This window comes from Lepidothrix coronata, unplaced genomic scaffold (assembly GCF_001604755.1).
Source record: "Lepidothrix coronata isolate B3197 unplaced genomic scaffold, Lepidothrix_coronata-1.0 Scaffold10, whole genome shotgun sequence".
Classification (NCBI taxonomy): domain Eukaryota; kingdom Metazoa; phylum Chordata; class Aves; order Passeriformes; family Pipridae; genus Lepidothrix; species Lepidothrix coronata.
This window is the reverse complement of record NW_016690190.1, coordinates 771,812-783,896: the sequence shown is the minus strand read 5'-3', so window position 1 is coordinate 783,896 and position 12,085 is coordinate 771,812. Positions and strand designations below refer to the sequence as shown.

The 12,085-nt window shown below is 36.4% G+C and overlaps 1 protein-coding gene across 1 annotated transcript in view; it reads right to left on the bottom strand.

The window, feature by feature from the left end:
* Positions 1-12,085, bottom strand: part of ALDH1L2 (aldehyde dehydrogenase 1 family member L2) — a 36,668-nt gene that overhangs the window by 13,673 nt on the left and 10,910 nt on the right. Inside the window, exons 3-12 of the mRNA XM_017804594.1 lie at positions 11,896-11,902; positions 9,139-9,304; positions 8,199-8,300; positions 6,544-6,633; positions 5,338-5,472; positions 4,810-4,935; positions 3,309-3,400; positions 2,299-2,446; positions 1,478-1,597; positions 131-258 (exon numbers count right to left, since the gene is read on the bottom strand). Coding sequence (XP_017660083.1) covers positions 131-258; positions 1,478-1,597; positions 2,299-2,446; positions 3,309-3,400; positions 4,810-4,935; positions 5,338-5,472; positions 6,544-6,633; positions 8,199-8,300; positions 9,139-9,304; positions 11,896-11,902 — 1,114 coding nt within the window. The remainder of the gene's footprint in view (positions 1-130; positions 259-1,477; positions 1,598-2,298; positions 2,447-3,308; positions 3,401-4,809; positions 4,936-5,337; positions 5,473-6,543; positions 6,634-8,198; positions 8,301-9,138; positions 9,305-11,895; positions 11,903-12,085) is intronic.

The following is a 12,085-nucleotide window of genomic DNA, read 5'->3' as shown; positions in this document are numbered from 1 at the left end:
CAGTCTGGATCCTCTGACAGTGGGATTATGAATATCCATCATATTCAGAAAATGTACACAACAATTCTTCAGAGAAACCAACCAACAAGATTTGAGGAAATGAAACAAACACAAGCTGTCCTTTACATACCTGTACATGAGTTGCCCTCTTTCCCTTGCATTCATTCTTCCCCATTCACCATTTTCAAATGCCTCCTTTGCTGCTGCCACTGCCTTGTCAACATCAGCCAGTGAAGCAGAAGATACACTGGCTATTATCTGTCCAAAGGTAGCATTGTGTTAGCTCAAAATGAAACGTTGGCATTAAGATTGTAACTCCTTCCTCCTAAACTTCTTGACTGGGTATAAGCAAATACCTAATACCCTCAGCCATGCAGCTGTCATGGGTAAATCAGGCTGCAAAAAGTTCAGACACAAGTAAGGTGGGAGAATTTGGAGGACACTGCAGGGACTCAGATTCCTAGATTTTTCTTCTTCATCAAAGCAAGATTCATTGTCCCATTGGATTTCACCCTCTCTTTCCTTATGTAAAACTAATGTGATACTACAAAAGCTGAAAATCTTTCTATGTGGTGTTATGATCTAATATCTAAACATCCTAAAACAACTCCCACATTTTCCGTGTCTAAGGAATGGAGCTTCTGTTACCATAAACCACCATAAACACACAGTATTTTATGATGACTGTGTTCCATAAATACACACATTGTAAATTCTAATACAGAATTGTTGCGACTTTTATTCCATTCTATTATAAGTTTCAGGAAAAGTATCAGAGTCTGAATTCTGATGATAGAGAAATTTGTGTCATTGATTTTAGCAGAATTTATTTACTCTAGAGTTAAATGACAATTACATAGGCATCAGAATCTCTTCTCTTATTTATATTTCATAGTTATGAGTTGCTCATCCACGATTCGGTAGTTCAGGACTGAAGTGCAACTGTATCTATTTTCCTACTGAAAAGTTATTTTTCTTACTGGGAATTTAATGGGACATTTTAATGTCAATCTGACATCAGATTTGTAAAAAAGGTAAAAAAAAATGAAGTTGATTACTGACAGGATATATATATTCAATATCCTAAATATTGGGGTTGGACTTGATGATCTTGGAGGTCTTTTCCAAACCAATCTATTCTCTGATTCTATGATTCTAAAAGAAGCACTTCCTTAGCAACTAAACTTCAGCAAAGTTTAAACAAGAATGAAAGCAAGGTAAAACATATAGCTAGGTATGGAAATTGATGTAATAATTGAAGTGGAAGTAGGCTATTTTTGCTTTGCAGCTTGTCTGAAATGGAAAAAGTGTGGAATACACAAGCTGTGAAATAAATTGAAACTTAAAATTATTTCTAGAGGTTGTTTAATATGTACTGTATAGTTTTAAAAAGCAAAATTCAGGTAATGGTTTAGATTTTTTAATAGGCAAAAAAGTTGAAATAAACTGGTAATGTTCATATTTAGAAATTACTTACTGATCCATCTGCTGGATTTACAGTGTCATATGTTTTTCCATCATCAGCATTTATAAATTGCCCATTTATGAAACACTGATATGGCATATTCACAGTCATGTTGTTAATATTTTTTGAAACCTGAGTGAAAGAAACAACAAATTAATTTTATTTTTTCATAACTAATATTCTAATGTAGCTTAACAAGCTTTTGATATCTGCAGCCAATATCCAGATGCATTTGAGCATTTATATGTGGCTGTTAGAAGTAAAATGTAATGGAAACCATTTTCCCTCAATGCTAATGACCATACTCTGAGCCAGTTAAGCAGATTTCTGCATTTTTTTACCACTGGATCTCTATGTTCAAACCAATACTAAACCCTGGTTAAGACCAGTCTTAGTGTAGTTGAATCAAATGCATAATTCTCAGATTCAAGAAAACCTGATTTGCTTAATGACTTAAAAAAACATGGAATCCTCCTTTCACGTAGATTTTTCAAACAGATTCTTAGGAGAAAAATCTGGCACTGTACCCCTGAAAAGCAGAGGGTCAAGAACCATTCTGACTGAAACATACTGGTAGGACAGTGCAGGGGAGGTAGGAATATGTGCCCAGGTGTGAGCTACTCTACTGTGTGTTCTTGATCTCCTGGATTCTGGAATGCTGTAAGTGACATTACATATTCACTTCCATTCCAAAATGCAAACATATAAAAGTTTATATAACCAAATATTTGTTTGCTTCCCTACAGCATCAAGCAGTCTAATAAAATTCATTGTCTACCCTTCCCTAAGGCCCAAGAAAGACTAAGCAATAAATGGAAAATAAAAGGTCTTACATAATCAATTACTAACTCTTCCTCTTTGTCTTCTCCTCTGAATTTTCTGACAGTCATTTGAATAAAATCTGCAAATTTAGTGGCCATATACACATCTTCATTCTGTAGTTGAAGTCCACTATATTTCTGTTTGATCTCTTCTAGCATTCTAAAGATTTTGAAGAAAGAATAAATTTACAAATTACAAATCAAACAATTTTTCAGATAATCAAATCATTAGAAGGTTGAAAGGGATCAAAACTGGGCACCAGTTTTTATACATGTGAGTATGTGTGTATGTTTCTCTGACAATAAAGGCAAAGAAGTTGTTGCATTTTAATGAAACCTGTTAGTTTAACTGGGGGTGCTATGGAAAAGAAAATGTCAGTTCTGGAATGCTCTTAGGTAAACTTTTGGAAATAAATGACAGATAGAAGCTATTGATATACTATTGGAAAACAGTATTTGAGACTACTCTACCAATATATGGAGGACATTGAGATTGGTAAGTAATAAGCATGGTAACCAGTTTGTTTAAAAAAAACTGAAATGCTGGTTTTATATTATGGCCTGGAATATCTGAGCTGCAAACAGAAGGGAAATGAGGTGACCCAAACCATGAAGAACTCAATGCACTTGTAAGCAGGGGCTCAAGTCTCTCTATGAAAGGCTCCTCTTTCCCTCTGAGGAGATCTTTCTTAGGATCTCCTATCAGTCCCCTGGTCCTGAGATACCTGTCTCTACATGCAGATAAGTTTGAGCATCACTGTGCCCCACCATGTGGCTGATGTGAAGTCAACAGGAATTTTCCTTCAGTAGAAAGAGCAGGATTACATCAATATCTCCTAATTTTGGGAGAGGAACTGTACCATGTTTTCAAAGGTAGGAAAGTGAATAGTTAAGAGTATTGGAAAACATAGTGGGATTATTTTTTTAAACACTGCTTGATCAACCCTGATTTAAAAGCACAGTGACAACTTCATTTTCATCAACTTTGGCTTCAACATTTTGTTATTTTGAATATTTTTTACCTGACAACATGCATAGAGGATGCTCCAGATTTGAAGAAGTCTGTCGAATTCTCAATTGCAGCAACATTGGTTAAAATTCCCTTCCAAATAGCCTAATAATACATAAAAATAACAGAGGCAATAATCAATAATCCTCTAATTGCAAGAAGTATTTAACTGTACAGAAAACTGTATTTTCCATGGTATCTGTGCCTACAGCATATATTATTTCAAAGATTTCTAAAACACAAAATTATTTTACAAGGGTCTAGAACAGTCTAGAGACCTGGTGTTAGACAATAAATTTTTCAGCATAATTAGCTGATTAAAATTTATTATTTTGTCCATGATAATTTTACCTTATCAGGCAAGAAACCTGAATGGTACAATGCTACAATTTTCAGGTCCATTTTTAAAAGACTTTTATTCTCCAAATAACAACTTCCCATTGCATTATGGAATATGTTGTCCACAGAGGCAAGGACAGCCTGGAGCACTTTGTGACTGGATTGATGGCATTTCAGGCCCCTGGGCAGAGCTTATAAGTGGTTTAAGCTGCATGTGTGAGACAGCAAAATGAATAGTTAAATAACTGTCAATGTAGTTTTTCAATTAATTATAATTGGGTTTCAGAGTTAGCAGGTAGTGTCATGAACTGAGGAGTTTATATTTCTTTTTGCTATTTTTTCAGTCAGTCAATAGCTCCAGGCAGCATTTAGGTTGCTGCCAAACAGGTTCAGGGTAATCTTGAAGCAGCAGTTTAAAATACTAGTGCATCAAGCTGCCTGACCTGTGCCAAAAGTTAATAAACCTGCAGCAGAGTTAGCAAAAGGGAGGACATCTGTGACTCATCTGCTCTGGCACAAAACTTTAGTGACAAATGTGGCTTTCAGCTAAGCTCCTGACATTTACTACAGAGGGATGGATTTCAAGAGAGAGCAGAAAAGTGCCTCTCTGGCTATGAGAGCTTTTGGCTCCAGCTGTCCCAACCCTCTGCCAGATAGCCTCTTGAGTGTGGTTGTGGTAAAAGAGACAGTGCACACAGGTACAATGAGAAAACTTGTGCTTTTTGCTTTCAGATTGCTGTTCTAAGACCCCTTGGAACTTGTCAAACAGGACCACTCTGAGCACATCCTAGTGATTAACACCACAGTGAAGAAAGGATTCCAGAACTATCCAAGTCTATCAGTGTTGAAAAACTCACTGCTGTGAGGCAAAGGTCCATTTCTTTTTCCTCACTCCCACCTTCATCATTCACAGATATTTACCATAACTGATGCCCCAATCACTGTCTTTGTATCACTTGTATCTGAAAGGAAACCTTGTAAAGTGACATACAAGTACTCTAGTGAAATCCCAATTTCACTTGAATTAATATCAATAGCTAAACATTAACCCCCATATGAGTACATTTTATCCAAAAACAATTTGCACGACTAAATAAAAGATATGCCTTGCCAATAATAAGTATGCAACACTTTTGTCTGAAGTAATACCCTACAAAAGCAGTTTATTGAATTACCCTAATATCTTCTGCCATCTTTTTCTCCTCCTCTGTAAGTTCCAGGGCAGTTGTTTCATCAGCAGAGAAGTATTTAGATGCAGGGATCATTTTTCCATCTTCAAACTGCAGATTTCTCACTAGTACCTGAGAAATGAGAGGATATGATTTTAAATTGCCTGGGTAAATACTTATGTGAAGAGTTTTTAGGCATTAATATGGTTATTGGAACAGTAAAATAAATAGCTTGAAGGAAAGTTGATATGATGCAGGCAACTTAGCACAAGCCACACCTACTTGATTTTCAGATTCTCTCCTGGTATTAGTACATTTTACTCCATATTGGAAATGAATGTGGATTGAGTGTGAAGCAAAACATGAATGTTTTCTCTATAGGATGGTAAGAGATTGATAAAGTCCAAGTGATAAACTCCAAACTCCAGTCTGTCATTAGCAGCTGGATTTGTGTAGCCTGACAAGTCCACACTACTTGCACTTCCTGCTAAAGTTATGCCATCCATGCTTATGTTTGCCAGACTGAGCACTTACCATCTTCCCATCATTTCCAAAAACGACTAGACCATTCTTGGTTACAAGTCCAGGTCTTGAAGCACCTTTTATTGCCAGCTCTTGTCCAGCAGGCACTGAAGCATCAAATAATGATGACCCGTAAAATGTAACCACCTAAAAATAAATGTCATGTATGTAATTAAAAAGGCACAGATTCTAAACATGCTCTAAAATTTTAACAATTATATAACACTGTTTTGAACCTTTAATATAATACAAATAAAAGTACCTACACACGGAAAACATGTTACAACAATATTTCTAGATCTTTACAAACCAGAACATGTGACATTTCTCAAGGTGCCCAAACCTGCAAAGCTGCTTAGCTGTAACAAAGTGCATGCTGGAACCAGAGCAGGAAGGGAAGCAGCTTTTATCAGTGCATGCCCAGACTGAGACTAGCAGAAGCCTGACTGTGATTGGTGGAGTCCAGCTCTGCTCCCAGACTGGCCGTGCTGAACACTGCCTCTCTCTTGGGCTCTTCTGTTCTTTCTGGCCTCTTAAATCAGCAACAGTTCCTGGACATTAGAGCAGAACCAGGATTTTGGAGCAGCCTACCAGCAGATGACTAATAGTTAAGTAACAAAATCTGGACATCACAGCCAGGAAAGATAATGTGATTTTTTTAAAATACTTCATGTAAGTACAATGTGGATCAAATATACAGTATCCTTAATACACTGAAAGTAGTTGGTTTTGGATAAAATGAGATAGATTTATTTCTGCAAATGACCTAGGCCCAGATGTCCTTAAAATAAAATCCCCTGTTACATCAGTAGTTCACAGTGTTTCACTGTATTGTCAATACTGTGATGTTGCCCCCTGTACAGCATAGGTTGCATTATACCATAATGCATGTCTGCTTCCCAGAATGACTGGCACAGTCTGGTTTTACTCTTCTTACCTTTGTATCATGCCCCATTTTTTTTTTCAGATATTGTTCTTATCTTTCTTCAAATTAAATGAATCCATGATTAAAAAATTTTTAACTACTGTGTTCTGTAGATTTTATTTAGAACATTCTGTTCTAGGTATATACAAAATATATGGTCATCAAATTCAAGCTACTTCAATGTAACTCTCATTTGTATTCAGTTGTATGCAGACACTTTTAATTTTGTAATATAAAAGGGTCAAAAAGAGGTTGCAGAAAAGAATAATATTCTTCTGGTTTTCAGAGCATACCTGGCCATCTATTGTTGTCCATGCTCCAGGCACTTTATCATGTCCTCGAATCCAGTTGTGCAAAGCTGCTGCAGGTTGGTCCCAGGAGATCTAGGAAATCAAGACATGCCAGCTATTTCTTCTCTGTTTAGGTATAAATCAAGTTAGTAATGCTTTCCTATATAAGAATTACAAATTTCCCCTCCTTCTCTTTCAGCCATTCATGTATTTAAGAACGCAGAAAGGGTCTGGTCTAATAAAGGAAGATCAGTGATCTCCAGATGGCTAATCATCAAAGACCTACTAAATGGGATGCTCTTAGCACTTCTATGCTCACTGTGGTCTATATCTTTTCATAGATTCTCCTTCTCACACTAATACAATGAAAATATAACTCTTACTACTAAGTATTCATTCTTAAATAATTAATACTCTGATTAACAAATTTAATAAGCATACTATGAATATAAATAAGAGTATGTCTGGGGTATCACCTTCTACTCAAAATGATCTATTTATTTCTTGGATCCTAAGTTCTTTCATAAATCTACAAACTTCTATTAAAATACTTTCTATTCATGTACTGTCCCTTTATAAATTGTTCCATAAATGGAATTGTTACTACAACCTGCAATTCCTGCAAAACTTTGAGGAAAAAGGAAATAATGTTTTAAGAATGCTATGTACATTTAATATGAAGCATCAGTGAAAATGTATTGATTCATCTTTTCAGAATTGTGACCAAATCTGCCAAAATGAATTAAAGTATCAGAATAGCTATTAAATAACAAAACTCAGGTATTCAGCATCCTTCTTAGACTAAACACAAAGAATATGTAGAATCAAGTTTTAAGCCAATGCAAATAGTTTTACACCAAGGAGATTAGGCCAGTTCTCTCCAAGAAAGGTCCTTAAATATTATGTTATACTATTTTATGTTATATTATATTTTATGGATTAATAAAAATATCCTTATGCAAAGCTATTTGTTCATAAGGTAAGTCAGAAATTGAAATGTGATTAAAAGCATCATCTACAATAATTCAGGTCAAAATTGTTGGAATAATTTTTACTTTTTTTTTTTTTTAAAAAAAACTTTTGCACTGGTCTAGAAAAGAAAAAGAAGGTATTACAGGCAGCATTCACTATCATTTTGTGCTTGCTTTCCCAACCACAAAGAAGATCAGCTAATGCAGGGGGGTGCTTAGATAAAATAATTCTCTATGGATATTTAAATATTTTTTTTAACTGTTGTTCGTTTATATGACCTATGTTGGTTTTTTTCCTTGGTGCTAGCAGGAAAGGTGCCAACATTTGCTTTTCCTAACATCAAATCTATTTCTGGTAGAGACTTTCATATGGCGTGTTGGTAAACAACGAGAGGTATCTTGACTCTGTTTTATTTACAAGTATGATAACTCATTAAGAATCCACTGTGCTTCTAGACACCTGTATGATCCCAAATAGGACGCCAAGTTTCTAAATACATGTAACTGCTGAAAGGGAATAGCAACTTAGCCTAGGGCTCCATTACATGCATTCTTGGAGTCAGCCCAGGAAAAAGCGGTGGGGAAACAACTGAGTTAAAATTCATGTTAACTTCATATTGCTACTTTTGTAATCTGAGTTTATAACTTTTCTAATGCTGTACACAAAAAAATGTTATTTAACAGTACCTCTGCATTTTCCTTTTTCTGGATCCCTTCGTATGTGGCCCCCTCTTTAGGCTGAGGTATACGAGGGGCTTTACCATCAGCAATTAGATGTACAGCTTCCACCTAAGTGAGAAAGTAATAGATTTAATGTTAGCTTGGTTCATCTTTTTTTCCTCAGTCATACTTGTGAACGACAGGAAAAGACTTTCTGCCACAAGGTGAATTGGTTTGGGGTTTTTTTAAACCTAGGATTTCCAAAATCTAAGGGACCAATGCTGCCCTGATTAACATACATACATGGTTAAACTTCTTTGACAAAAGAAATAGCCTCCAAAATTTGATGGCAGTATCTAGTCACAAAACTTATAGCAGATGCCTAAAATTCTGGAGGACAAAAATGTGGCTCAGTATGATTGCTTTCAAATTCTTCCTTTTTTGTTATGCAAAAAGTTATTTATCTGCATTTAAATGGAAAGAGAAAAAAAAATCTCTAATGAACAATGCTGAGTATTTTTTTCATTTTCTTTTATTCACTTTAAAAAAATACAAAGAAGGACATGCATACAAAATCCAAAGCCAATCCACCAGGGCTCTGAGTTTAAAACACCAACTCCTTTCCTTCTCTTTTTTTAAAAAACATCACTCCTAACTTTTTATTCTCTCTGAGACTCTAAAAGATTTCATCTTGTAAAAACATTTAAGAAATCTATGGAAAGAGCCACATTCCAAACAAATTCAACTTGTCGCCATCTGTGGAAACAGAATATGTTCTGCCTCCTGTCAGCAACAAATATTCCGAGGTCACATCCTCAGCTGTTGCACAGCTGCACGGCTCCCATGAAGTCTAGGATTTGGCTGAGCACCACAACCTCTTTCCAAATGTATCCATCTTGTCTATATTTCCTTTGCTTTCAAACTCTTTTCCTCTTAAAAAGCTGGTATTTAGTACAGCTAAACCTACCATAGCCTTTATGCCTTCTGGGAAGAGAAACCGGTTGTATAGGTCATCCACAGTATCATTTTGGCCAACATCACATTCTCGCTGCAGAAGTATTGGTCCAGTGTCCAAACCATCATCAGCCCAAAAAATAGTAAATCCTGCTTTCTTATCTCCTTGAATTAAAGTCCTGGACATAAAGAAAAAAAAAAAAAAGACTTACAGTAAATACAGACAGTATGAAAGTAGTCAGGGATATCCTCGTGTTACACATTCATTTTCTCAAGAAAGACAGAAAAGAAAATCCTTAACTGTCTTTAATATATTTCCATTGCTCACTTCACAGTGGTACCATCATTTTGGTACTGTTGATGTGTGGTTTCCACAAAATGACATAAGAAATGCTGCAACTGAACCCTGTCTGTCTTTCACACAGACCATTGTGATAATTATTTCAAAAGTATTATTAGTGGTAAGACACAGAGAGCAAAAGGTGTACAACAGTTATGACAGAATTTGAAAGATGGAAGCACCTAACAGTATATTATCTTAATAATTCATGGCATTAGCCAAACCTCACAGTTCATCTGTAGGTCAGCAAGGCAAGTACAGTTGTCACCCAGCTGAAAAAGAGCTAAGCTCAGAGTATAAAATTACGAATATGCAACAGTTTAAAAAAAGTTATTAAGGGAATTAAGAATATCCAGCCAAATTCTCAGCTGCTGGGCATGAACATAGCAACACTTACAATAGACCTATGCTGATTTACCTCAGCTCAGGATCTTCCTCTGCATCTGAAGGGAACTTCAGCTACTTAAAATATTCTGGTTCTCCTTCAGCATGTGCCTCAGAATAATGAAAAATCAGACCAAAGTGTGTTTAAGGGAGCACCCAGAATATTTCCTGCATGATTTTAACCATTTGTCTGCGTGTAAATACCAGTGCTGTTTTAAGTAATGCATATCTCATGTAAGTATTCCCTTGGCAGTCCATATTGTAACAGGATTGTCCAACATCTGGCTTATACACAGGAAAATTCATTATTAATTGTAAGCACTGAAAACTACATTATTGAAAGGAATAAAACACACATACGTGCAGAACAAGGGACAAACTCCAAAGACAACTGGGGAAGTCGGCAGGTATAACAGAAGTGGGAGCTTAAATAAGTTTGGCTAGCCCATATCAGATCTTTCAGATATTTAGGCAGCACTTCTTGTGTTTTCTATTATGTAAAAATTCCAAAAGATCACTGGTGAGAAGTGGATATTGTCAGCATGGCACTGGAGAAGAAGAAGGTTTCATGGGTAAACGTCCCTGATGCTGAATAGGTGACAGGATGAGAACTATTGTGTGTCCCCTCCCCTGTCCACCAGCTCCCTCCACACAGGGCTGCTGATAACAGAGCGGCAGCAGCTGGGAAAAGATGTAAAGGAAGTGAGTGAGGAACCCTCAGAGCCTCAGGGACCGTGTTTGTGCCTGGTGCCCCTATAGGCATGCCTAATTTCCAAAGGTTTTCTTGGTCATACTGAGCCTGATCAGCACCAGGGCTGTAGACATAACACATGAAAGAAGTAGTGGTGAGAGCAAGGGTTGAGAGGGTGAAACACAAGAACAGTCAGCCAAGGTCAAATCCTACTTTAGCTTAAAGGTCTCAGGACAATGGCCTTTACCTGGGAAGGGCAGGAGCAGATGCTTATAGAAGGAATATGCAAAATAGAGCAAGACATGGTGATACAACACTGCAGTACATTCCTGTTTCTGGAAACCTTCACTTTGGGAACTTCCTGAAAGAGAGTTTGTTACATCTTCCTGTGTAACAGATCTTTAAGAACTTTTCCTCCATAAAAGCACCCTCCTGGAGCTCTCTAAGTGTGAAGTAACACAATTTAATAACAGACTACATGGAGTAAAAGTACCTCCTTTATTCCTGGTCAAACCCTACAAGCTGATCTCTTTGCTGGCTGCCCCCTAACTTTTGATTAAGAATGAGTGATCATTCCTTGTTCACTTTTCCATGTCTTTCATAGCATAATGCACAGATAGCATATTTCCTTCCCAATGACCTCTTTTCCAGTCTGAAGACTCCGTGTTTTGTCTCCTATCATGTGAGAACTGTTCTATACCTTGACCATCTTTTTTAGCCTTTTTTGAAACATTATCTAGTTCATGTTCCAACTGAGATGCAGACAGTATTTCAGATCCTTCAATGGTCTCTTTTTTGAGTCACAACAATTAACTTTAATACTGCTTACATATAGGCAGGGGGGTTTGCCCCTTGTGTACATTTCTTTATGGTTTTTAACTTTGAATTTGACTTCTCATTTTCTTTACCTCACTTTCACGTTATCATATTTATCCATTTGCATGGATAGTGTATTCTTTATTGCAGCTTGAAACCAGTGACTGCTCTAAAGTTTCCTGGCTTTCTCTTCCAGCTCTTTTTAAACTGGTATTGCTCTTGCTGTTTTTTCAGTCACCTGTACCAATATGATCTTAAGAAACAGAAATACTGCAAGTTGTCTAAAATCTGCAGCTTCAAATTTGCTTGAAACTCCCCTGGTCCTGAATGAATAAGAGGTGAATGGATAAGAGATTCTTATTTGTTCATCAGTTTACCTAAAATCTCTTCTACTCACAGTTTAGCTCAAGAGAATTGTTTTCACTTATTCTACACAAAGAAGGGCTGTAGGATAGAAACATTAACCTCCTTCATCCTGAATACCAATACAGATCTACTATGGTATTCGTTAAATCAAACACATCTATAACCCTACATACCTCTCATCTTTGAATGTATTTGAGAGAATTGTTATTATTCAATTTTATGCCTTAAAAAGTTGATTCTTTTTTTTTTTTCTGGACTGCCTGACTCTCATTTTTCACCTGATTTGCCAGAATTTATGTCCTTTTGTTATTCTACTCACTTGGACACAACTGACACTTTTTGAAGGATTTCCTTACATCTATA